Here is a 27,832-nt window from a genome sequence, read left to right as displayed (position 1 = left end):
TATTTAACTGCTTTTTGGAAGCACAGTTGTGGTTCTCACTTTAAAGGTCTAGGCAAGACTGTCACAGGACACATCTGTTTAAAATACTTGGATAGTCAATACTGCAGTCACATTAAATTAGCTAAGACATTTAAAAATAGAATTTGCACTGTGATACTCAAAGGCTTTCACCCATGCATTTCTTCCCACATTTTCCTGATTTTAATTGACACATAGTTAAAATAATTATTTCAAGACTCCCCAATTCTAATCCAATGTCAATATCCCCCAAAGGCTTCTCATTTAATCTAAAAGGCTCTGGAAAAGCCTCCAGCTTCTTCTTTTACAATCATTCCTGTTTGAGTATTTGCTATAACATGTGACATATTGTAATAACAACCTCCTTTTCCCAGGGTCCTGGCTGTACTTATTGTTCACAACTGTCTTTACCAGATGAAACCTGTTGGAGCAACCCCTGAAACACCATTAAAGCTGTGGATTCCTCCTTCAGCTCTTGCCTCTCCTGTCCAGTTCAGTGTGCCTTTTTGCAGGCAGGAAGCTCTGATTTGACCAAAAGTAATTCATGGGCTTAACTGTGCTGCCTAGAGGTGCAACTGGTCTCTATGGGGCTGTTCACCTGGGCAAATGAAACATAGGCATTACATTCACTTCATTGACACCTCAGCCTAGAACGGTGACTACGTTGCCAGCAACAGATTTCAAATGAGCATTCTTAAAATGTGTACATTTCATGGCTTATTTTCATTTTCTGCACCCCCACAGGGACAACTTGTAAGTTGGGGTTTTGCTCATTGCTCATGCAAAATCCATACACAAATAGGGGTTCAGCCTAGAGCCATGAGTAGCCATCTCACTCTAGTGCAAAGCCAGCCACATGACCCTGTGCCATGCACAAAGGCAGGATGGCATCCTGTTGCAAACAGTAAAAATAATGAGGATAACTTAAAAAGACAACGGCTGCAGAAAACAGACCTCTTCATATTATTACTGCTTTTATTCTGTTCTTCCCTGGGAGGCTCAGGACTAGTATGCAATCAGGCATTTTATTTCCCCAGCCTGGTGCCACCCTGACCTGTGCCAGCAGCTCTTCCACTATAACCCTCAGAGTCAACATACCTCTGTCTCCCACGTACATGCCGTGAAGCCTCCCCACTGCCTCTGCTGCATTGCTGGCACACACTGCCCACCCAACGCCACGAGCTCAGTCCCTGAGGCTCTCAAACCACGCTCCACGTGCTGAGCAAGCTATGTGCTCCATCTCAGCATGTGCAATGACTCTTCTTCCACTCTGCCCTCCACCCACCCCTAAAGGCCCTTGCTCAGTAACGCACTAAGGCTGCTGCAGCTCCTTGGAGGACAAGAGCTCTATTGTAGAAATGATGCTTTTTCAGCTATGAACGCTGCTTGCTCAGGATGAGAGCCCAGCCCTGACAAACCATGATAGCCCTATTCTGCTGCCACTGCACTCATGTGCCTTCAAGCCCAGATGGGGCCCACTTGCTTCTCCTGACTCTTATTTCTTCTAATTGTGCCACTGTACTGACTTTCAAAAGTGGGAAGACAGCATAGAGATGCCGTGCAGAAAAAGCACTATCAATGGGAGGTAAAAACATTCAGATACTCTGAGGCATAAAAGTCTCAGAAAACTGAACAAGGCAGCAGCTGAGGGCTACTCCAAGAACGTGTTACTAACAGCGATGATAAACAAGCAAAATGACCCAGAAGTCATACGTTTGCATGCTGAGAAGGATGCAGGGCCTCCATGGACTGTAGCTTGTTCTCTAAGACAAGCACTTTTTCCTGCAGTCTGTGGATCTCCTGTTTGCTCTGGGCTTCTGTTTTCTGTAACGTTTCATAGTCCAACATCTTCTTCTCAGCCAAAGAAATCTGCTCTTTCAGGAAAGCTATCGCTTGTGTCTGATCTTTATATTCACCATGAAGTTTCTCCAGTTCATGCACCCTCAGCTCAGCATCTCGACACTTGTCCTTCACATCCTGCAGCTCAAGAAGGTGCTGATTGCTTTTTGTTTCCAGTTGCATTTTCCAGTTGCTGTTGCTTTTTTCCACTTCATCCACAGCCTCCTGCAACTTCAGTTTCAGACTCTCTTTCTCCTTTATATGAACAGCCGTCTCAATGTCATGCTTTGCTTTCAGGTTTTCCAACTCAAGTTGGTGCTCCATCTTTATACTCTCCACCACTGCCTTGAGTTCCACGATCTCCTTGTGCTGAGTGTCAGGGCCTGTGTTCAGTGTGGCTTTCAGGTCCTCCAGAGACTTCTGGTGGTCAGAAGCTAACGTGTCCAACTTGGACTTCCAGTTGTCCATGAGCCCCATGTTCTCATTAGTGGCTTGCTGAACTTTATGCTTTAGGTCAACAATTTCCTGTGAGTACTTCTCATTGACTGATTTCAGCTTCTCCATCTCCTGCTGGTACTTCTTTAATGTCTTCTCATACTTCTCCTTTAGCTGGCTGCTCTCCTTCTGATGCTCCTTGTTGGCAGACAGCAGCTGATCTCGTAGCCGAAGAGCTTCTGACTGCAAGCCAAGGTTATGTTCTGGGGTCTCTGCTTGGTGAGAACTCCTGAGGCACTGCCGAAGCTCATCCACCTCACTGCGCCGGAGGCTCAGCTCCTCCTCCAGCTGCAGGATTCTGGACTTCTCTGCTACCGTCGTTAACTGCAACATGACAGAGAAGACAAAGTCAGTCCCCACCTCTCATCCTTGCATCCTTCCTTTTAGAAAGTGTGCTCCAGTGGAAGTAAATCCAAAGTACATTAGTCAGAGTTCAAATAAACAGGAAAATAATACCCAGCACCCTCCAATCTGAGTACAGTTTTGCACCAGGGTAACCATCACCGGTCACTCTAACAGTTATGTCTTTGTGCCAATTGCAATTTGTTTTTTCTCATATGAACCTCTCATATTCCACAGAAAAACACACGTCTTTGAAACAACCCTGGAAATTCGCTAGAGAGCAACAGGAGTTTATGAAAAAATAATGTCCTGAAAGGGCATTACATTTCCAGCCTAGGCATCTTGCCAGATGATGCACAGAGGAAATGTGACTACACATGCAGGAATATCACAAGCATTGAAACCAGCATCAAGCACATCGTGTTTCCTTTATTGCTCAGCAATCCTCAGCCTACAGACCTCTCTTCCGCATTGTAATTTGTTTACCCTGGTGTAAAAAGGAAAAGGGATTTTTACACATGAGTACTTGTTAGATTTTATTAGTAAAGTGAAAATAAGGTAGAAGGCTAGAGGATGCAAGACAATAAATCTGGCCACGGTTAACATTGAGCATAAGGGCTATGGATCAATGTCTTACAATCTGAATGCAACCGAACAGGGCTGAACAACCTGCTCGTCACAGGGAGTTCAGGGTACTGCAGCTATGGATGGAGAAGAAGAGATCTGACTAGATGAATCAGAAAAAAGCAGAAGACACAAGGAAACCAAGCCAAAACACAAGCGATCAATTCCATTTCACTTCAATTGCCATTTTCCCCACTAATCATCAGCCCAGGAGGCTGGGGGATTTTTATTTTAGATGGGCACGGGGGCATTCAAATCATTTAGCCCTTTTGGAGAACCTCACCTTTGTGTTTTCTACAGCTCTAAAAACCATTGGTGAGAAACAAGCTCACTGTAGCAAGTTTGCCCCTTCCCACACCACACCAGGATGAAAAAGCCCTTTCCACATCTGGCTGCTCTTAGGATCGGGTGTGCTGTTCACCTGGGCAGCCTGTCCTGTTGCAGGCATGGCCAAGGATCAGAGCTGGTCCACCTGCCCTCACCAGTATCTTCTGTTTCAGGTGGCAGCTCCCACAGCTGGAGGGGGGACAAAGGGAATGCTGATTGCAATGTTATTTCCCATTACAGCCTGGGAAAGCCTCAAGGCAGGATGAATTGTGCAGAGTGCAGATATTATTCTAGCATGTTAATTGAAAAATGAATTGTGAAGAGCTCATGTGTCAAATGGTGGCATGGGGCAGAGAAGCAAACTCAATCTGAGAAACAAGTCCCCACACATGAAGCAAAGCTAGAAATTATATCATACTACTATTTCCAGGAGAGAGAGCAAACAAAAACCAAACAAAACATCAGGGAAGCTTAAAACCAAGCCAAAATCAATTAACCCCACAAGACCCAAAAGAAAAAAACCCCAAAGCAAGGCATCATGAGCATCAACGCAGGGGGCAAGCGCGCTGTTCTGCAGGCAGGGCAAGTAGGGGTCGATTACCCTGGTGTCCTCTAATTCTCTGAGGAGTTTTTCAGCCTGTGCCTTCTCAAACAGCAGGCTCTGCTCGAGCTCCCGTATTCGGGCATGCTCCAACTGCGTCTGAGTCTGGTCACACATAGGGAAAAAACAGAATAGCGGAGATGGGAAAAGGGGGGTGGGAGAGAGAGAAAGAGAGGGAAAGAGAAGGCTGCAACATCATCTTCCGTGTACAAGACAAGGAAAGGCAGTTCACAACAGGAGGAGAATAAAGATCGAAACAAGCAGGAAAAATCCAACCAAACAGAAAATGGTCACTGCGGGATTTTACATGGTACTCATAGTGGCTATTCACAAGAAAATTGAACCTGTGATGGGAAAACGATCCTCTGCATTAGAAAGCTGCTTCAGTGTTTCCCTGCATCAAGACTATACAGAGGGCTTTTCCTAAAAAGCAAAGCTCCCACCACTGCAGACCACCAGCACAAGACCTTTGCACCACATGAGAAAATGCAAAGATCTTGCAATGATTCTCTGCATCTCTCCTCAAGAAGAATCACGAGGTAGACTGAAAAGAGTTCGAAGTTCCCATCTTCTTTTTGCTCCAGAGACAGCTTGAACACTGCACTAAGCAGGGGGGAGGGGAAAGCAGGTCATGCTGTACATAGCACGTTGCTAAAACCCAAAATACACTGCACAAAGCAAATCAGAGAAATTTAGATACCAAACCTGTTACGTAAATCAGCGCTTTAGGTTTGAATCAGGCTGCTATAAACTTCAAAGTGATTTTTGCACACTAAAACTCTAACAGCCTTGCACAAAAGAAAACAGAACCACCGTTTTATATTTGGGTTTTTTTGTTTTTTTTAGACAGATGGTTAAACTATGCACAAGGGAAGCATTGACTCGGGGCGTTGCTTCAGTGCCCATCACTTTTAAAGCAGAAATACCATATAGCTGCACTCGGTGGCAAACCTCAGGACTCCACAACAACCACTGTAATATCATGTAAAATTTCCCATAAATAATAAAAGAGGAGAGGAGACATGGGAAAATGCATGCAGACTCTGGCCTTCACATTTTTTTAGCTTACAAAACCAACATTTTCCTTGGAATTAGACCTCCTAGAAAACAAACAAATCTGATCAGAACCATTTTTTGCTACCCCCATTTTCTGCCCTTCATTTCCCACGTAATTAATTGCCTCCCCCTCCTTCTACTGGAACCAGTTTTATGGATTTTCTGCCCTTTCCTACAATAAAGGAAGTTTTGGTTAGTTATGTACAAGCAATGGAAACTGAAGTTTGTAAACATCCATGTTTTCTCTTATGACTTGAAAGACATCATTATACATATATTCATAGATGGTCATGGTCTCAACTGCCAGATATATTCAGACGGCTCCATATTTTATATTGTCTATTTGAGCCCTGAAGGGGGAAAACCCCCAAACATTATTAAGACCTCCAGATAATACTACTTAAGTGCAAAATTTGGCTGAACGCATCCTAATAAAAAAAAAAATAAAATAATAATAAAAAAAAAAAGAGACATTTGATGTTATGCCAAGTGGCTTCTCCTGCTCTCCGCAAAGCTCAAAGATCCACATCTCAGGATGGAGGTCCAGGCTTGATTTTATTTACAGGAACAATTATTTTATTGATACCAGTGAATTTGCCCTCAATCTACACTGGTTCAAAATCCCCATATGAAACTTCAGAAACACAAACTTTCGTTATTACCTTAATTGGCGGCAGTACGTCAGATACTGGTTACCTGAAGATAACGACCTACTACAAAACTAACCTCTGAATCTCCCCAAGGGACTCTCTCAAGACTCCTGATTCCCAGCCAAGCTATCTCAATTCCACCTGATATTCCTGCTCAGTATCTACCCATCTTGCTATTTTCCAAGTCTGGAAAAACACATGAAAATAGAGGAGAAAAACAATCAGGGAAGAAAGTTAGATCAACTGTTTTACAGTCCTTGGATTCACATCAAGTCTTGTATTGTTTCTTTCTTTCTGCAGATTGGTTTGCCTAGCCAGTATGACTCAGAGCCTCAAATCCGAAGTTTTCCTGCACTTTGAAGTTCATATCTGAATTTCAGACTTAATTCTAGCTATTAGCCTTAAATTACTATTCACAAATTACAGACTGACTTCTCGCTGGTGTTCAAGGCATGATGCAGGTTCCAGGAGATAAGATTGAGGTAGTTCCTTGAAGAGGTTAGTATTTCCTATAAACCACTGTCTTCTACCATAAAAAGCCTTTCTTAAAAGGTTTGGTTTTCCTGCAATTGCTTTCACCTTCCACAGCACCGTAACACAGAGGTGTTGGGCTCATGGGGAACATCCCAGTTCTCTGGACCGTAGAAAACCAAGCTGCTCTATGACACTTCCCTGAGAAGTTATTTGTTCTCCTGTACAGACAAACGTGGAAGTAAGGACAGGACCCTGGCAGCCTGCAAGAAGCTTAGCCACATCCCCATTGCAAAGCAATTCCTTCCCAGCCCAAACAAAAACCAGATCTATCCTCAGTTTGGGACCTGCAGTCACAGGAGCTTACAATCTTGCTAAAATGTGGTGGCTTGCTTTTTTTTTTTTTTTTGAATATATCTGAACTGGTAGCTAGCCCTGGTCCTATTACCTTTATTACACAGCCAGGCTTAAACATTTAAAGCTTACACAAGGATAACTTACTGCTCTCGGGGCAAATGATGGATGGATCAGTCACTCTTCTTTAAAGCACTGGGAGAAACCTACCATCTAAGCTCAGGAATCAACAGAAACCTTGATTTTGCACGCACACAGTAGGCAGAAACTGTACTTGCTGTCTTTTAGCAAACATCTGCTATCAGTGCATTGCTGATCACTGTCAAACACATTACTCTGCTTCAGCTTCTGGATAAAGAGAAGAGGGTTATGCCAAGAGGGTCAAACCCATAGCAATGTACTCCATTGCCTGTTTTTCCCATTTTCCTGGGCTTTTATTGATATGACTGACAGTGAAGCACAGAGGCAGGTCCCTTGACATTTCTGGCCTAGCACTCTAGCTAAAGATAAGGGAAAGTCCCTTGATTTATATGCGTAGAGCAGAGCCTTGCTTTCGCAGAAATATTTTCTTTTCCTTTTTTTCCCCCTACAGAAAAGCCTCCCACTCGAGGGCAAGCTCTCAACACTACTTCAGCTAGCACAATGTTCACTGCAACAGCATCGCTCCAAGCAGCAGCCCTCCCAAATGGATGGGTATCCCAGTGTCAAACTCCACACTTGCAGGCAGATGACACCACACAAGGATAACGCAGGTCTAACAATACGTGGCATTTTGGCTGGAGCAGAACTGCATCTGACCGGGAGATCGTGCGTGCCCATTAGCTGCTAATAGCAGGACACTGCAGGGACAGTGACTGAGCAGTCAGTTCATTTCTACAGTCGAAAAACATATGCTGAAATGCATTTGGATACAGTCAGACTTTTAAACATGGCTTGGCAGCTCATGATGACTTTAAAAGCCTGGCTGGCTGCATGTGATTAATTCTAGGCAGCTCCTAACATTATTAGTCATTGGGCAACATACGAAAGAACAATCTTCACAGCTTATACCATGGTGTTTCACAGCAGGCCCAAAGCCATCAATAAGGATAAAGTATTGTTGAGAGTTGAGCAAAAGGTGGCAGAAATTACTTGAGTGAGACCCCACATGCAGTTTTCAGGTTCTGACTCCACATTTTGGTAAGAGTGTTAGGAATTACCTCCAGATCTCCCTTTGTAATAGATTCTTCCTCCACACGGAACTGCAAGTCCTCCACTTTCCTGTGGAAGGGAAAAGACACAAAGATCAGCATCCTATTTTTAAGCAGCCATTATACATGGGCCTTCCCTGCACAAGTGAAGTCTGAGAGGAGACTGATACAGACACCCTTTGACTACAAACAGCTCAGCAGAAGCTAAACAGCAGGACAGTTAATAAGCAAGCCTTCCACATAGCAAACGTTTGCCTTCTTGCACAGTACATGCTCACAACGTGTTGTTTCTGAAGCGCCACCTCTCAGCCAGCACAGCTACTGTTCACTGACACTGGGATCATGAAAACGTTGAAAGCCACAACCAGGTTTCACTGAATTACTTAGACCTTGTTATCCTGCAGTCGAGCACTGGGCAATTCCTGTGCCAAATGCACAGGGTCCATACAAAATATTCCAAGGGGTTCAGAGCCGAGGGTGGGCAACGCTTAATGTTTCCACAACATGGAAATGGTGAGCTACCCCGGCAGAAAAGCATTCACCAGATATTGTACAGGGCAGTCATGCGAAAATGCACATAAAACCACAAGCATAAATGCAGACATGCCTAGAACTCTTTTGCAAAGTCTGAAGAGAAAATCCAGTGAAAATACAAAATAATTCAATTTTCTGTTAAATTCAGTTCTCTTCATTCTCCTTATTAATTCTAAAAAAGTCAATAACGAGGATGTTGAGCTGGTAGCCAGATGTCAGGACCCCGATTCTGTTACAGATAAAAATAGCTGTGAGTGTACATATCTAACTTCATAAACAAGCTTCCTTGTCTAAACCTCCTCTAATTAGAGGAGGCATCTGTTGATATTTAGAAAAGTAACTCAGCTGTCTTGGGTTAAAGGGCCTCCTGGAGCTGGGAAAGTGAGCTGTCTGCTAGGAGAATGGAGAGACTTATGCACGAAAGAACAATTCGTCCTCAGGAGGGGCATCGCTCAATTGAAATCAACGCTGTTTTCAGTTACTTAATACACAGAAATGTCTTTCTATTCCCACTGAAGAGTTTAATTATATATATTTGGAGCAACTGGACTCCAAGAATGACAAATTCATCTTCACTCTTATCCAGAGAGGAAATGTATGCATCATCATATATACATGGATGGGGCCTCTGGGACGTGGGGAGATGATGAATCACACACTACAGCAAGGCTGAGTCCAGGTTGACTTCCCTTCCTCAGAAGAAATGCCCTTAAGATCACAAATAGAGGGGAAAGAAGTGGTCTTTCGGAAAGCCAGGTTGTACAAAAGGTTAGGGGTTTAGGATGGCCCAACCTGCACAGTTCCGTTTATTATCCAGTACCGTTATTTTATACTGCATCCTTAGTACTCTTATTTTATACTGCAAGGCTTTGTCACTGTCCACACTCTTGCCACGAGTTAATCCCACCTTTACTGAGTAATTCCATTTTACACGGTGACACAGCTGAGTTTGGTCAGGATATCAGATCTCAGAGTAACTGATATTACTGGAGCCCTTTGCTCCTTCAGGCAAATAATGCTGCTTCTCCTTTGTGTTGGGAACTGAACAACAGGGAAGATGGCTGGAAACCCTCAATAACTTCACTGCCCAACAGGACAGCAAGATTATTTGGTCTTCTGCTGGCAGCGGTAGATCAGCTGTTGGCCACCACTGTATTGTCAGCGCAACATTCACCATGGTCAAATGCTTTTGGACATGCAAACCGCCTGTCAAATATTTATGAAGGTCATCACAGAAGTGCCAGCCCTTAAGAGTCCTAATCAGGAATAGAAGCTGATGGTGCTTTTTTTTTTTCTCCCCCTTCTTCTTAAGAAGTGCTACATGCATTTGGCAGGAAAGCATGTCAAATCACAAAACTCCTTTTGGCAAAAACCAGAGCTGCCCCTATCCCAAGTATAAGTATGAGCTGTCCTGGCTGGCTGTTTGTTTTCTGCTTTTCAATTGCATTGCAACAGTGGGGCAGGTTCAGCTGAGCATATTCAAAAAAACTGAGGCTGGTCATGTCACAAAAATTAGCTCACTGCAACCCCACTGAATGATACAGCATCAAATCTCCTCTAAGACCTGTAAAGACACAGGAATGTACAAGACTAATTGGAAATACTTCACTGCTCAGTTGTGATTAGCAACAGTTTGTCAGCAAAGAGGGACAGTCACAGCAGTGGATGCCCAACCCCAGACAAGAGACATATCGGATGTGCAACTGCAGCAAAAGTGTTGTAGACTTCCCACTCCCTGAAATGGTGCACCCCCTCCTTACATGCAGGCAGACAACAGTGGCCCAGAGAGTGAAACACAACATATTTGAGGTACTGGAAGGCATCCAAAGATGACTTTCCTAGTCACTTTCTTCTAAGATCCAATGAATGATGTTCTTGAGTAAGAGTCTCATCTCCCCCATTACTTCACCTCCTCCACACCCATCCAATTCCTGCTTTACCTCTTCTCCTCTTCCAGCTGGTTCAACAGCTCAATCTTCTCCTTCTGCATCCCATCGACCAGGGCTCGTGCTCGCTGGAGGTTTCCTTCTGCCTCCGCGACGTACTGCAGCAAAAAAAAGAGCCCAAGCCACAAAAGTTAACAACGCTTGAAGTACAGAGTTGTTTAAAAAAGGATCAGAAGAAGGGAACAGGAGGTTCTGGTGATCTGTTTCAGAGGATGCTAGGGTAAGAAGGCAGATTTTTCAAAGAGCTCAGTATATACGTATCAAAAAGAAAAAAATTATTCCATCTCCAGCAGCTAAATTTGATCCATGCTTCAGTGCCTGACTTGAACCCTTTGGAGAATCCAGCTCTGATTAAGACCTTCAAGTCTGAACAGTTTTGAAAATCTGGTCTGAAATTACCAGGTGCAATTACCAATTACCAGCAAGAGAGACATTCCAGACTCGCATTCATTCATTTGTTACTGGTAATTACTGGAAAATACTATACAGAAGGAAGATGGCAAATCAACTGCAAGCTGACAATTTCTCCTGCATTTCTGACAGGCTGGTATGGCCCACCGCACAAAGATATACAGTGCCATCCCTGCTCCCTAGTAGCTGATTGGGCTTTATAAACATGAGCAAGGAATTCAGGGCAACAGCAGTCATTGAAGAGCCACATACTGACAAACAGCACAAACAACTCAAATGCTTGTGCAAAACAACACCCAATATGATCAGCCTGTTTCCTTACAGACCTCTTGACTTTATTGATGTGAAAAAAACATCCTCTCTGGCAGGAAAGCAGTGACACATGAACTGAGCTGATGTTCTCAGCAGTGTCTGACAGCATCAGAAAACCACTGCAATGCAGTCACAGCCAAGGCCAGACTGGGTGGCTAGAGGGAACAAGTTTGCCCTCCACTTGCATTGCAGCGTTCAAATGTATCGATCCACCAGACACAAACTATGTATTGTCTTTTTTCTGGCACAGCCCTTTTTCTGCTCCTGGCTTGGTGCAGAGGGAGCACATGTAACACTAGCAGGAGTGGAGAAAGAGCCCGGGTTTCACATATAGGAAGCCACAGAGGGGTAACATCATGACCTGAAACTTTCAGAGGATGCCAGATACCTGAGTGCTAGCAATAAAGCCACATCATCTCCTACCTGCTCGTGTTGGGCTTTCATGATGGCAATCTCTTTCTCCACCTCACAGATGTGGCTAGTGGCTTTAGCAACCTCAGCCCGTTCCAGGTCACGCTCTGCAAGTAGCTGCTCAATGTGCTGCTGCTTCTCCTTCAGTGCCTCCTGGAGAGCTGTGGTGCCAGAGATTTTTCGGGCATATCGAGAAGAGGTCTCTGTCAGCTGGAAAAAGAGTTAAAAGACAGACAAGGGTAAAGCTGTGTCCTTTCTAGTCTAGAAAGGCTTGAAGTCTCCTGTTAACTCTGGAATAAAGCTCATTACTGATCATCTATTAGGCTGTACAAAGCTGCAGTTCCAGCTCTGGACCCTACAGGTGAGGTTAAAAAGTCCGCAAAACATCTGGACACTGTTCACAAGCTCAATAGCTCTTCTACACTCCAATGAAAGGACCATTTCCCAAAGGACAGGATGTGGGGTGGGAAGTAGGTCAGGAAAGATTATCATGTGCCTTCTTAAATATATTTTATTAATGACCTGCACCAGTGCAGTCCCAAACAGTCAACTCAGCTGGAAGGACTGATCTCAACTGGAGACTTGTTTGGGCTGCTTGGATGCACTCCCAGTAATGGATACTGCACCCTCATCCCCAGCCAAGATGACTGCAGGTGCTATGCAGCACACACTACGGCAGTCAGAGCTTTTAGTAATATTGCTGCCTGCGCTGGTGCCTGCCTTCTTGAGTACCTGCCAAACAAGGCATGTGATCCAGGACATGCCACCCCTCCACAGTAAGACGCAGTCATTGTAGGGGCTTTTGCATAGCTGTCCACTACAGCAGCACACTGCTACGCAACCACGTGGGACAAGAAGCAATGGCATTTTTCTGCAGCGATCTTATAAAACCTGCTCTTGACAGCAGAGCTGAGATTTATCCCACTGCAAATAACAGTTCAGGCTCTTTTAACAGTCAAAATTGCTCCATGCCTGTTGCGACTCATGTCCACGAAGGAAGTCCTGTTTGTAAGATGGGTAAGTGTCCCAAATCACTCCCCTCATCTCATTAACTGTGAAGGAGCAGCTGCCCCAGTGCAGCTGCTGAAACAAAATCCCAACCTTCCTACTTTGTAGAGCCAGGTCACAGAAGAAGTCGGTCGAGGCTGCACAGTCTGTAGAAAGAGCCACTTACCAGCCCGCTGCGGCTGGGCCTGCCCCCAACAGATGATGCCACTGAGCTGACAGAGCTGATGGAGGAGCTGCTGGGGCTGTGGGTTAAGGCAGACACTCCCATGGCCATTCGTTTGCTCTTCTTTGCCTTGGCAGGGCTGGTTGACGGGAATCCAATCCGGATCACCTTGTGGATGGGAGCAAAGAGGCCAAACTTGGGAGGACATTGAAAATACCTGTAATGCAGGAGATGCACAGAGTCAGAAGCGGCAGAGAATCCATCTCACGGAAGCCTCACCGAATGGCATTGCTAAGCAACACGCAGCCCCAGCCCTCAGCTCATCTCTTGGTGCTTTGCCGTGGCATACAGGAAACAATGTAGTGGTTGGATTATTCACCTTTCCTGCCATTTACAGCAGCGGCAATCTCAATGTTTTCACTTGTGGTGCTTAAGCAGGGAAACCCAAGACAGTTGCCATGCGCTAGTTGCTGCACACTTTGATGAGATGCCAGGGAAGACCCATCTGGTAGCCTGGATAACACAAAGATCCCAGCACATAAACACAGGGAGAGCACATGCACTCCTTCCTTATAAATAAACCTTTCCAACCAGCCAGCCTTCCCAAAACCTGTGTGTTCTCTAACCTGCTTTGCAAGAAAGTCACGTAGTAAAGCGCACTGAATAAAAAGATCTGAATCACACAGCTCTGTATAAATGTTCTAACAGGGTAAAAATCTTTCCTTCCGAAACAGAAGGGGAAAATGGCAGCTCCTAACTTTGAAACTAAAAATATCATTATAGCTAACTTCAGTGTGTGTGCCATCTCCTCTAGGTGGCAGAGAAACTGGTTCCCAAACTTAGAAAGAAGCAAGCATAAAACAGGGAGGATCAGATAATTACAGTGCAAGCTCTCTTCCACAATCGCAGTGAGCCTGATGATTATGTCTCTCTGGAGCCCTCTTTCAGGATACAAATGAACCAAAACCCACAGTGTCAAACCTTGGAAAACTCTTCAGAGCTTGGGTTGACTGGCTAAAGCCAGGGTTTATCTGTTGCTCGCCAGCTGCACTGCAGCAAGTGAAACCAGCTCGTCTCCAGCCTTTGCATTCCCTTGTTTCAAGGCAGTAGCCAATGCAGAAAACTGTCACCTTTAAGAGTTCTTCCTCATGGGCTTTGTAGCAAGGCTAGGATTAAACACTGGGCCATATAATAGTCTGTCCTATGTTAACATAAAAAACAGGTTCTAATGAATAAATGACACAAATCCAGCTTTGCCAGCACAAGTCCTCTCTCTCCAGATGTGTGCAGCTGCTTCCCCAGCTCCCTTTTATTTTTAAGTGCTGGCAGCCACATGGTTGTATCACAGGCAGACCTCTGTGTGCTCGAGAGGCCAGAAAACAGCCTGATCTCTGGCCAGATGAGAAAGTGATTCATTTGCAAACATCTGCTCAAGCCCAATCTTTTAAAAAAAATCCAGCCCTCTGCAACCCAAAACCACTTAGCCCCTTCTGCTTGCCGCCAACACAGGCCCTTGGGTTTGGAAAACCAGCCATACCCCGCAGGCTGACCTTGCTGCAAAACAGGGACCCAAGGCGGCAAAACCAGACTGACCTCTTGCAAACCAGCCAAAGCTGTACTCAGCACCCTATTCTCAAACTGCAGTAGGCACAGGCAGACCAACAGCATGGCACAGCCCCTTCCACAGGCCTATCTGGTCTAAGCACTGCCTGGTACTTGAGGCCACACAACAATGCCAAAGTCCCTCAACAGCCCCCCGACAGCTCTAAGCAAGTCCAAACTTGCATCACTATGTTGGCTCATTTTCTTTTAGTCCAGACTGGAAGTGGTTGCAATTAACTTTTATAGTTCAGAAGCAGGAATTGTGTCCAGAACACTTGGCAAGAAAAAAAAATAAAGAAAGTCTGCTTGAAAACCAAGAGGTGCTCTCACTGAGTGCTAAGGAGCTCTATACTCACATTACAGAAAAGAAACAGGAAGAAAAGTGATGTTGTGATGGCAATGCAAGCTGCAGGTGGGAAACAGCACAGAAAATTTTGAAATATATTTAAAAAAAAAAAAAAAAAAAGACTTCAGTGCCAAAGCCTGACCTGTTTCAGCCTGTGTGAAAGCAAAGGTATGAGCAGTTTAGTGGGCAAAGACTCTCATAGCAGCAGAGGCTGAGAAGGAGGAACAGTAAAATAAGCAGGTAAAGGTTAATATACTAGAGATGAGTAAAGTGGAACTTGCTTGGCTTTGTGGATAAAAAACCAAAAAACTCGTCACCAGCACCTCTTTAGTTTCCCATGCAGACAGGAAAGCAGATGCAGCAAACCTCAAGAGTCTCAGCAGCACCTGTGTGATATATGGAGAGGGGCTCACTGCAGTGATATCCTGTCTTCTCGGGCACTGCTACTGAACCACAGCCCGCAGGCAGCCTCCACCAGAGAGCCACAAGCTGCTTGAAAAACCCCTGACCATTCAGCCTTCCCTTAACACACATCCAGACCTGGAGCCCCTTCCTGAACCTGCAGGAAAATCAGAGTGACCCTCCACACATTTCAGCCAACGCACCACCACCTCAAGTCGAGTTGCCCATGGCAGCAAAGATGGTGACGGTGTCCTTTGCTCGCTCATTTGCCCACACGCTGCCTCTCCTCTTTCCACCAGCTTCCACTGCCTCAGAGTCAGCTCTTTGGATTCCACTCTCCTTTTGTAGCAACCTGCTACTGCAGCAGCAAGGCTGGTCTCAGGGAGCCAGGCCAAGGATGCTCACTAGATGGCAACAACCACCAAAGCAGAGACACTCCAGAGTCCTGGAAGGTCTCTGCCAGGCTGGTTCCAGCAGGAGAAGCTCAGGGCAGTATCAAGAAACCCCTGTGGCTGTGGCCATGGGCATGGCAAACCTGGGGAAGCCTGAGGGGTGTCTGCATGCACCACCAAGGGTGTTGGGTTTACTACGTTGGCTTCTCCTCCAAAACACTGCTGTCGAAATCGGCATGTGCTATAAGAAAGTCAGAAGGTTGGATGAAGACTCAAAGGATGCGCAGGGACACAAGTACCACTACTGTATCTGCTACTATCCATTGCTGCTAGAAGATCTGCAAAATCAGCCTGGATACAAAGGACAGAGATGCCTTACAGATGTCCCTCAATCTCCCCTGTTTAATCCAAACCTCTTAATTCACTCCTGCTCCCCGATCCCCACTGTGGAGCTCAATTTTTGCTTCTCTTGACAAAGTGTGAAACAAAGCAGAAGCCTTGCAGACAGGGCACATACCGTAACAACCTCAGCCAAAACATAGCAGTTTCAGAAGGTAGATGACTTCCAAAAAGCTGGATTTTCAAAACACAGCAAACAAGGTGTGAGGATGAGAGGCAGAGAGAGCACCCTTACACTCACATCTGCCTTCCATACCTTCCACGTGCACAGACACACATAATAATTTCTGAGCACCCTAAAGATTAAGCTTGAAGAGATAATATGTAGCGCATGATAAAGAGAGCAGGGACTTGGATTCACTCCATGACCTATTCTCTACCACCGCAGTTCTTTACTTTTGAGAATAGGCTGGAATTCAGCCATCTGCTGCCAATCATTTACTGCTTTCTTGTCCTGACATTGAACAAGGCAGCATTTCTCTTATTTTAAATGAAAACACATGGCTGCTGGAAAAAAACAAGGCCGACCCAATACAAGAACCTTTTATTTCAGAACCCGAGATCTAGCAAAGGGAGGAACTCTCCGGTTCTCAGTTTCAAAGTTAAATCTTGCCTCTAATGCAAGATTCCCTTAAGAAGCTCCAAGAAATCAACAGTACTTCCCACTAAAGGACCTTGTGAAGGACAAGGAATCCATTCTGCCTGTATGTGAAGCAGGGTCAAAGTGCTGCTGTGTAACTCAGATTTGAGCATCCCCAAGCTCAAGATCTGAGGCTGGCGGCCATTCCCTTACTTAACTTCCATGTGAACAGAAACAGCTTCCCAGCAAGCCTGCGACATGTCCCTGCCTAGCTTTATAGATACAAACAAGGGCTTGTTTGGTGTTTTTTTTTCCCCTCGTTTTTTTGGGGGGTTTTGTTTTTTTTTTAAAAAGCAAATGGTGGAGGTGTCTATGGAATCAGAGGTGATAAGATCAATCAGCAGGCTGCTGTCACACTACAGAATTAGTACAAGGACAGACAATGACCACCAATTGTTTCAGATCTCTGGAAATCTGTCCCCAGAAAGAACAAAACCAATAACATTAAGCTGGGCGCAGGGGGTGGTGGTAAAGAGAGTCAAATCTTTGTCTTCCGTAGTTCTGAGAGGGTGAAATATAGATATAGTGCAAGAAGAAATTTTATGAATGGAATGTGTGGTAAAAAGCAGAGAATATAATCACAGAATCAATTTCTAGCAAAATCTAAATCTAAAACTCTCTCCTGTTTCCTGAAGTTACTCAGGTTGCTTCTTCACAGACATTATCTGATCCTGCTTTAAAATGCTCCAGTGATGAAGTTTCTATTGATCTTCCTGCAAAGTCTAAAAGCCTACAAGACTCAAAACCGGACTCTTCCTCCCAACACGCAACACCCAGCCAAACACAGCCCTAACTCTTCCTCCCAGGTCCAAATGGCACGTGGCCCCAGCCACCCTCGGAGGTGTGTAGGACCCTATGTGCCCCAGTCAGGGTTTGAGAGTGCACAGTACCTTGTACCAGCAACTGCTCCATCATTCTTCCCTAGGGGTTCATCCAGCTCCACACCACACCACTCTCCTTTGGCAAAATCCGTCTCTCCCACGTAGCGCACAACTCCTGTCTTTGTCCCACCAACCTGTAGGGAGATAAAATACCGAGGGTTAGAGATGGCAGCACTGGCACTGCCACGAGGGGACTGAAGCTGGGACAGTTACGGAGAGAGGAGGGGGCGAGGGGAAAGACAGCAGTATTTTCTGCTTCAGAACTAATGAAACCAGAACAGAAAGTTTTCTTATTAAGTTCTCCTAGCACTAAAGATCTCTCTCCAATAACTACAAGCAAGTTGACAAGCTCACACTTTTGGAGCTGCCTGCCTAGAAGATGTATTTGTCGGAACAAATATAATGAAAAAGTATTTCAAGGCGTCAACTAATCGCACAAAGTTACTTGTGAGGCTATGAAGGAGTTTAAGTCCTCCAAGCGCTTATATACCTGCCTTCTGTAAAGAACCAAGATCTGCACTAACTGGGTTTCAGCCCTATGCTCCTTCAGCTGGCAGTTCTGAGCAAGACAGGGACAGGACACCAAAGGGGCAAGCTGAGCCAGGAAGGCACTCGTCACTCTTCAGCTTGTTCACATGCAGGGTTTGCTAGGGCATAGCGAACAGCCTTCCCAGCAAACCTCTCAAAATAGAGGTGTTTTGTAGAGGAAAAAAACCCCTCTGCTTTTACCTACACATCCTACATCAATTCGCAGTGCTAACATGCTGCATGGGAAACAGTCTCATCTCTCTGCATGGCTTCCCCTAGCACTGAGTTTTTCCCTGATGGAGAAGAAAGAATAAATTGCACCCTTTGCTCCCGTATGTACACTTACAAGTTTTCAGTGTGCTGAGCAGACTCTGGGAGAGCATAAGTCAGGAATGTATGAAGTTGTGTTTTGATCACTGCTATAAGAGTACATTTCACGGGCAGCAGCTGCCTCAGTCTTTGCACTAGAGGCTCCTACTTAGATACTTGTGCTGAGAAAAGAAAGATGGAAAAGTAGGAGCATGGTTCTCAAGGTTCATACTTCAAGTAAATCAGCATATAGTTTAAACTGGTTTTAGCCTACCTCTACTAAAATCTAGGTTCAAGGAATATGCTTAAAAAGTAAGTTTAAAATTATATTTGCAGCTTTATCTTGAATGACCTGTAGTTAGTTATTTTCTTAATATTAAGTTTACATAAACAGGTATCAACACAGTAATATTCTCCTACAGAAAACAGTAAAAGTTGAATGAAGAAATCTCCAGTTTTCCGTATTCCAGGATGTTACGGATTTACCAGCTCTGAATGCCTAAAAATTCTGAAAACTGCTTATGCAAAGGAGAAAGTGTTTTCCCAGCCTAAAAATATCTACCTGAATGGACTAGAGAACACAGCTCTGCAGTCTGGGTCCTACCTGAAGTCCTAGGAGGCTGCGCTGCAGCACACAGCTTGAGTTAGTCTTCTGTAATTTCTCTCACTAGGGATTCAAAGTGCTGCTTATGGAAAAAAGCTTTGTTGATGTTGTTCTCTTTGCTACAGGAAGGAGGAAAACATTTGCCAGCAGGAAAAGTATCACAAGAAAGCTTTCTGGTCCTACACTGCATTCAGGAGTAGAAAGATGATTCCATTTCAGTATTAGGTACTTGGCAAGTCACAGATGTGAAGAGTTACATTAGAATTCTTTACCTGTCACTCACAGTCAAACAGCAGTCCTCTTTTTGATTTATTTGAGTTTATACAGACTTAGCTTCTTAATATTAACGTAAAGATTTAATGTTATGCTAACACATTTCTTTAGCAGCAAGTTGAACTCAATATAGGTGTAATTCATCTTAATGTCATTTATAGGAACTTACCATTGCTAGTAAGCTCCCTCAGTTTTATTTTTATTGGGTTTTAGTTACAGATATTGAGCCATGTTTCCTTTACCAAGCCGCATGATCCTGACTCCACAAAGCCTCATGAAAACACCTTAAACACTCAATGCCCTCCCTCCATCAGTGAGACTCACCATGCTACTCTGGGGCACCTACTAGAGGGCCATGCGCCTGCATCCACACAAACAGGGCTGATCAATTACATCCCCATAGATATTACCGATTTTGAGAAAGCTGTTTCCAAACAGGAGAGAAAATAACTAGCCCTATTGACTTCATACACACATTACACAATGATGCCAATACCAAAACAGTGCAGCGAGGCAGCAGGTCACGTTCCTACCCAGAAGCCGTACGTCAGAGAAGATGCTAAGTGCAGATCAGATCTAATGCTGCCCCAAATGGCAACGTGATTCCCTGCTTCCAAAGCAATGTATTTTATTTTCTCTTTCAAGTATTAATTATTCTGCCATCTTTTCTACAAAACACACCCTTACCATCCAGCATTATCTTCTCCCTCAAGCCAGAATGGACACATCTGCTGCCCGACAGCTGAGACTCCCCACATCCTGACAGGGCTGGCAGTACAGTCAGAAGCCAGTATCAGGCTGTCACACTCACATGCCAGCGCTTGACCCTCTTGTTGAGCTTCCCATCTTTTGGCAGGCATGCAGGAACTCTTATGGATGGAGAGCCTAGAAAATTCATCCGACTTAGACATGCAGATTTATTCAGCCCTGATAATCTGCTAATGCTGCTAAAATAATGCATTTTGGAAAAAGCCAGCTGGTGGGTCATATCAGTGCCACAAAACAGCCTCATCAAAACAGAAGCATTTGTTTTTATCAGACCCTTCAATAAATCAGAGGTATCACCTTGGAAGGAGGATAAAAGGCAGATTGTGAAAACCAGGGAGGTTAGCAACTGTGAAGCTTAACTCATGGTAGGTCACAGCCAGCCCTTCCACCCATGCCTAGCTTTCATACCATGCTCCACAACCCAGGGACGGAAGAGCTGAGCATGGCTGGCTCCCTTACTGCACTAACACAACTGCCACTATCATGCTAGAGACCAGAGCGCTGCCCTCCCATGAACATCTCAGCCTGCCAGCAGCACCAGTACCACCCTTAGCCACAAGTTTCTGTATGGAAAACTTGCCTGCACCTCTCAGCCTGGTGCGTTTATCACAGCCACAACCACACCTTCAATTCGCCAAGGGTCTGGAGTTAAGCAGAGGCAAACTGGACAGGGCAACCTGTCTCTTTGCTAAAGCACAAGACAGCACAGAGCTACAGCTGCAAGCTCAGCTACACCCCAGCGGTTCAGACATGCCAGAGCTTTTATAGCTGTCAAGTTTCATTCAAAAGTGAACAAAACTCCGAAAGCTTTTCTGAGAGCCTTTAACAGTTACCTTACCAAAACTATTCATGTCCAAGAGAATAGGACTTTACCAAACAAAGTGTTACTGGTTTTAGTTATAATTATTTTTGAAAGACAATACAAAACTCCGCTAAAACCAGCTCTTTCTTGAAGCTCCAAACAATTGAAACAATATTGACATAGTGATACAGGATTTTTTGGTTTGGAGGGTATTTTGACCAGCATCAATGTTCCAAGTTTCTCTACTTCAGGTAAACACACTTGTAATTAACTTCAAACAAGTTCATGGTGGTCCATCATCTCCAGCTGGATTCAAGCAGCCTCAAAGCCAGGCACCTTTGATCTCTTGGAAAGTTCAGCTCCAGACTGAAGTTCTTTGCCTCAGCTCTGATGACTTTTTCATGCCTTTGACTAAACGCCATCTTTCTGACCTGGCTTTTCCTCAGTGAAAGATCTCCAATAGTTTCAAGAGACAGTCTTGGGCTTGACCTTCACAACAAAACAATGCCAGGAATACTTAACCAGTCTGCATCCTAACTGGTGAGTCAGAAGAGCAACATGCACTCAAAGACAGACATCCACATGCCTTCCCTGCTAACTGTATCATCCCTGACATCATGTTTTACTATGGTTTTCTCATCAAAATGAAAAAATTGGATTCAGACCAGTATCCCAGGGCTGAAAAGACAATGATGCTAATCCTTCCAGACACTGTCTTCAACAGAGCTGCTAATGTATCATTTAAACAATTTACCAAATTAGCACCAGGCCGTATCTCAATCTGGCTGCTGCAAGTCAGGCTCCCTCCAGCCTATGTTTGCTCTTTTCCCCTTATGTCCTCCCTGTTCACCCCACAGCAGTTTCTCGCTTTCAGCAAGAACATCTTAACAGCTGTCCTCAACCCAGGGCCTGTGGGCAATGCAATGCTTGCAATACATTCCAATACTGCTCAGGGAGAAAAGAAAAAAGTATACATGTCATTCAGGCCAACAAGGACTGTACCTCACCACGTCATGCATGGTTCAGGGGCCAGCAATAGCTGTAGATGCCTGCTTGAGCATATCCCCAGGCAGAAACCACAGAGATGATGGTGTGCCGCCTGCTTAAAACTATAATTTACCCATGTAAATTTATTTTCTTAGCTGCTTTCCAAAGCATTTCCACAAGACAGTGCTGCTGAGCAGAAGATGGAGTTGGGAACAATAAATGCCCAAGTACAGCACACTGACATGCCTCCTTTGCAGGGCTCCCGTGCCTCATTGCTGGGTCCTGGTGCAGTTGTGAAACTCTCCTACCGCTTGCCTATAGGAAGAGAGAGGAAGGGGACGGTGGGGAAAGGGCAGACGTGGGACACTTTCTTTACTCTGAGGACTTTCAACTGCTTTTAATGTTCAGCACATAAGCTTACTCTACACTGTTACTGGATGGTACTAACAAGAAGTTGGAGCTCACCTTTATCAGACAAGCGCTGCTTGCTCCAATTCGAGCTGTGACTGCAGGCTGCATCCAGCACGTAAACTGAAGCAGCCACCCTTTCCCTTGGTGAAAGGGGTTTTTCCCCTCTACACTCATCCACCCGGAAAAGGAACCTATTTCCACCCAAAATGAAAGACTGTGTCTTCCCACCACAGATAACTTAGCTCTTCCAAGCCCTGATGGCAGAAGATCGTTGTACAAGACTTGATTTATAGAGGGTGCTTTTTGCAGCAGCCTGGGGGTGTGGGTCCAGCCATCGAAGATGGCATGAAAAAATAATCTGTAAGTACAAGGGGGTAAATGTGTATACCTATGGGAAATCCGTGCCATCGCTTACTGGGGCTGACAGCCAGGGACAGCGTTCAGCAAGCTGGTGGTAAAGTGGAGATCTGGCTTGTGGTCAGGTTTGTCTGTAAATACAACTTATTTCAGGTGGCATCTAACCATCAGCAGTTTCATCTGAGCAGATACTCACCATGTCATCTGTGAATGCCAGAACTGGTTTGTATGGTGAGGGGAGAAAGAGACAGGCAGGAATTACAGGACAGTCCTCCCTATGTGAAGTTACAGGAATTTTTATAGTTTCTTTTAACCCAACCACTTATCTTTGTGCCTTCCCATCCCCACAGCACAAGTCAGCATTGCACAAGGACGAGTCTAACAGCACTGCTGATGTAAGACATTTGTGCACATTTATATTTCAGGCATCAGTGAGAAAATAATGTCCTAGGGATGTGGTGTAAGAGGAAAACCTAGAATTACAGCATCCCCTCCTGAGGCTGTCTCTGATACAAAGTCCGCCCACGTTAATAATACAGTTTGCTCCACCACAGGCCACTTACAACTCCTATTTAATGACAGATATTGCACACAGAAGACAACAACTGTCCAATGCATCAGCCCAAATGAATGGTTAGGAGGGTGTGTGCGTGCACAAAAAGCCTCAAAGGGTTAATGTGGCAGCAGGACAGAGTGATTGCTTCGGGCTATTTATTTCCTCTTAGTTTCACTGCAGTGACAGGAACACTTGCTCCTGTGACAACAGCAGTTAGGCTGTATTTAACACCACAGAAGGGCAACAATCTTACATGGCAAGGAAAGAGCTTGGACTTGGAGACCTGAAAGTTTTCCTGGCTCTTGAATCCTGAAATCAGCTGCAAGACTGCACTTCCCACTGCCAGTCACAAACCTCCATAGGGATGGAGGTCCATCATTCCCATGCTCCTGTACAAGCTCTTGGGCTCCATTCTGCTGCTGTGCTCTCCAGTCATGACACAACTGCTGGTCTCCTGATGAACTGAGCTTAAAGCAGACAACGAAATACTAAAAGCACCTTCCCTGAAAATACTGCCTTGGTAGAACTACAAAACAGGATCCTTCTTTCTTTACTGCCTGGTTTGCAATAAAGAAGTAGGTCTCGTGATTGTCTGTAAAGCCTATGCAGAAGCATCGCTGCACCTTGAAGACCCCAGCAAGCTGGGAGAGCTCTGATGTTTAACCAGGAAAATAAAGAGCATGAATCCTTTCTTCCTAACACCTCACATGCAGCAACAACGCTTCCACATCTCAGGCACTCAAAGTGAGCTGGCAGCGACAGAGCAAGTAGATCTCTCTGCCCAAGGAGGAGGGTTTAGGCTGCAATTCTCCTCACTGGGGAGATTCTAATGGAAATTATTTTTCACTCGGGTGGTTAAAGGCTTTCTGCAGCTTCAGGCTGGCAGGGCAGGGTTGGGGCAGGGGTGTGCAGGGGGGTTGCTAAAGAAAAGGACACGATTAGTTTATTCATGAGAATATTCTGTTATTTGTCAGGAGCCAGAGGTTGCAACACCACAGGCAAAAACACTTTGCAGCATACAGAGGAGAAAATGATTAAAATCACACACTTGGGAGGAGCCCAGAATCCATTTCCACCAGCCTAGACAGCCTGCCACGGCAGTCCTGCCTGCCCGTCAGCCGAGGTGCTGCTCCATCGGTATCTCCCTGCTAGTGCTGCTTCTGCTGTTCTAGCATCTATTCTGCTTTTTCCACTCAAAACTTCTGGCAAAATCACAAAGCTAGAACCCATCTGAAGAGTATCTGCAGCAACACCCCACAGCAACAGTCAGCCAGCCACTGGGATGTAACCTGGCCATCAAATAGTCTTGTTTATCACTACATTTCAGTACTGAAGAGCAGAATCCTGCAATCCCAGTTAGGAGACAGAAAGATGGTTAAGGGAAGAATACCTTTATTAAGAGGAATTTTTGTTTGGCTTTTTTTTATATATATATAATTATTTTTCATTTAGACTGACATTGAGAAAACGGCTACCTCCTTCCCATCCTTCTAAAGAGAGCAAACATATCTAGGGTGGAATGAGTTCAGCTGCTGAGAAAGCCTCCCACCAAAGCATGTAAAATACATTTTCTCAGGCAAAAAAACACAGCAGAGATTTCTCCTCCAAGCAGAAAATATTCAGCCGCTCCATTGCTGTTTCCATCCATTCTTTCCCTGGAAAAAGGCAGCAAGCCAGCCTCACATTAACAGCAGCACTCCATCAATTATCATACTTTGGGAAGCTCCATTCTTACTAAAGCAAAGGTTAATTGTTCCACACTTATTTGCCAGACTTCAAGAGACAAGTTCTACAATATTAGGGTGGCTTTTTCATCTCTTTAATGTAATTTTTGCATCTCTGGGAAAAAGTCTGAGTTAGAAAATGCCAAAGGCAAATATTATCTAATTCTTCTAATGGAAAGCTTCTAATGGAAAGCTAAAAGTCACTTTTTGCAACTGCTGGAGAGTCAGAAAAGGTCTCAGAACAAAGTCATTGAAAAGCAAAAGTGTCTTCAAGCTATAATGGACTTTAATGAAGTTAAAGAAAACCGCTAGCAGGAAATGACCAGAATGCAGAGCAGCAAGGCATTGGTCTTACAGACCTGGAAGGGATCCCTGCAACCTTGTCCTCCATCCACTGAGCAATTACAGAAAACACATCCTCCCTCACTTGAAAAGCCTTCGGTGGATCCCATCTGCCTAAAAGCCATTCTCAAATAAAAAGATAATCTTTCAGAAAAGCATGGACCAAGAGACTAATAAAGACAACTAAAACTGTAGCAATCCATAGAGGACAAGAGCAAAGATTTACTCAGGGAATTTGAGGCAGCTCAGGTAAACCTAGAATTGTTGTTCTTGTATTCAAACACCAAACATGATTAGCTGATATCTCCATTACTAAAAAAGCCATCTGCCAAGCCAAGCACATGTTACTGAACCATAACAGCAAATTATTTCTTCTTGTCATTATCTGTTCTTTTCCTGGACCTCTACTACAGCATGCAAACAATTCCCGATGTTTCTGTAAGCTGAGTATTCCTGCTAGAGCCAGTGAGATGCTGAGCTCATTCCAGATTCACTCTTTTGGAGCTACTTATTACATTAACAAATCACAGCACAGATTTTATCTTAGAACATCTGGGGTGGATAAATCAGCAGGCAGAGAGGGATGTCTCCTAAGGATAGACCTTTAGTAAAAGCAAGCAAACAAACAAAAAAAAAATCTAAAACGACAACCGACCTCCCCAAAAACAACTCAATAGAAGCCAAAGGGTAAGATGCTAACAGTTTGTGTTGCATGGGTATGCTGAAATCTCCATCTGCATGGGCCCCACCGAGGTACACAGAGCATTAAGTGGACAGACCCTGCCTCGGTGAGCGTACAGTTGGGAGAGAGGGTTTAAACAATTAAGTCTGGAGAACGCTATTCCATTGCCTGGCTGGTTCAGAAAGAACAGAGCCAAGTTTACCCTAGATTTTATATTTTGCAGTTTACTTTCTACAGTTGCTGTTCCTAAAATGGGAAGTTCTCACCTGAGCACTCTTCCCATTCCCTGCAACACGTAAATGAGAAAACGACAGCAAACAAACAAACTAATCAAAGGGGGACAGATTCCTCAGGTTCATTTCTCCCCATGTGTAGCTGCTTTAAAAGACCAACATTAGCACAGGTGTAAACAGAGAATGTCTGCCACCTTTGCCTTGCTCACCCCTGCCCCTGGGACCGGCAGGGACAGCAGCAGCTTTGCTGGCAGTAGGGATGGGGAGGGAAGAAGAGGCAGACTCTGGTGAAGTCAGGAAGATGACAGACCAGCAACAAACCCTTGAGCAGCTGCCAGCTCATGCTGTGATACAGAATGCAGTGCACATTTTGGAGAAAATTTGAGAATATAAAACTTTCTCACCTCTACAGCTAGGTCTACAAGCCCACGTGTTCACACTAAGTTTGCTAAGTGTCACATCCAGTGGGCACAAGCAGAACCCATCTTCACTTCTCCTCCTCCAAAAATGAACCAACTTTAAACTGTTTATATTTTATTTAATAAAATGAAAACTATCAAACAACCCAACAGTGTTTTGGTGTGCAAGTGCATTGCTAGCTTTGAAAGTGTATTCATAATGACAGATATGCCTGACATTTGGACACAACAGATCCTGAAATCCTCTGAGCAGACTGCGCCACATGAAGTTTTGACTCAGAAGACACATGTGGTCTGTCACAGCAGCTCAGTGCTCCCCAGCCACCTCAGGGCTGCTCTAACGTGGCCCGGCTACCCAGGGTCCTTGTGGGGCTGCAGAGAGCAAAGGAATCGACTCCATCAGCTTGAGCTGCAGCCTGCCTAAGGTTGCTGCTACCTCCAGCAGAAAAACTCACTCTCTGAGGCCACAAAGGACCTTTGAGACTGCCTCTGACACTCCCCTGCACACACTCCTGATTCACATCAGCTGTGGAGCCAAGTTCTACCAAACCCCTATTATTAAACAGATGGCAAGTCTGCCTACACTTCTCTCCTACCACTGTTGGTATTGGAACCAGGTGCCCCAAAAAGGAAACGCTACGTAGCTAACTTTAAATGGGAGCCAGACTGCCCAGGATGCACAAAGCCTAACCCTCTGCAACCTGTTGGTCACAGTCATCTTCATTTTCTAGATCCAGGAACGTTACTGGGGATACAGTCACAACAGATCTATACTTAAATGCTTGGCTCTTCCAATATTTGATATCACAGCACATATCATACACGCTAAACAAAACTAAACTTTTTTTACAGAACTGCAGAACAAAACTCAGTTTGTCCTCTCTCTGTGCTTTGGTATCTTTCTTTTCCTCCACCACTTCCACTGAAAGCACTACTCCTTTGCTAGGACACAAACCGTGACAAGCTTGATGGCAAACTTTCAGTAAGCCGTTCTTAGTGCAAGTGTGGCATTTTGGCTTGAAGTCATTGGGTACTCTATTCTACATAAGGAAAACAACAGAAATCAGATGTGGAGAACCCATCCATCACGTACAGTAACCTCTCCTCAAGTCCTGCCCTTTTATAGAAATAACTGCAAGTTCCTTTCTGTACAGGAAAAGAGTTAGTGTCATATCCAACATCTAAAAAAATGAAGCACCGAAATGGCAGTGACCACCTACGAGAGATTCTTGCAAATACTTGCAGAGTACGTACAACCACACACAAGACACGCTGTTGCAAATTCCTCAAAAGCCCCAGTACACACCATTATGGAGAGCATCACTGGATTAGAATATAAGAATACATTATTTTTCTTCTATGTCCCTGTCATGTTTGAGTTGTCTCTCTGACCTCATTCTCCTGCTCAGGATTTGTCCAATGT

At 44.7% G+C, this 27,832-nt stretch overlaps 1 protein-coding gene across 10 annotated transcripts in view; it reads right to left on the bottom strand.

The window, feature by feature from the left end:
- Positions 1-27,832, bottom strand: part of CLIP2 (CAP-Gly domain containing linker protein 2) — a 101,057-nt gene that overhangs the window by 13,377 nt on the left and 59,848 nt on the right. For 8 of the 10 annotated variants that reach the window (XR_008821801.1, XM_056337978.1, XM_056337897.1 and 5 more), the window contains 7 exons: positions 17,424-17,548; positions 12,756-12,969; positions 11,594-11,791; positions 10,442-10,545; positions 7,977-8,037; positions 4,247-4,351; positions 1,732-2,676 (listed from right to left, as the gene is read on the bottom strand). Coding sequence is in view for 9 of the 10 variants with exons in the window: in XM_056337978.1 (XP_056193953.1) it covers positions 1,732-2,676; positions 4,247-4,351; positions 7,977-8,037; positions 10,442-10,545; positions 11,594-11,791; positions 12,756-12,969; positions 17,424-17,548 (1,752 nt within the window). In the remaining variant the exon portion in view is untranslated. The remainder of the gene's footprint in view (positions 1-1,731; positions 2,677-4,246; positions 4,352-7,976; positions 8,038-10,441; positions 10,546-11,593; positions 11,792-12,755; positions 12,970-17,423; positions 17,549-27,832) is intronic. The other 2 variants (XM_056338217.1, XM_056338380.1) reach the window with 1 other exon arrangement.

The sequence above is a fragment of the Falco biarmicus genome, chromosome 1 (assembly GCF_023638135.1).
Source record: "Falco biarmicus isolate bFalBia1 chromosome 1, bFalBia1.pri, whole genome shotgun sequence".
NCBI classification, from domain to species: domain Eukaryota; kingdom Metazoa; phylum Chordata; class Aves; order Falconiformes; family Falconidae; genus Falco; species Falco biarmicus.
The sequence above is the reverse complement of the archived record's forward strand: the minus strand, read 5'-3'. Positions and strand labels throughout refer to the sequence as shown.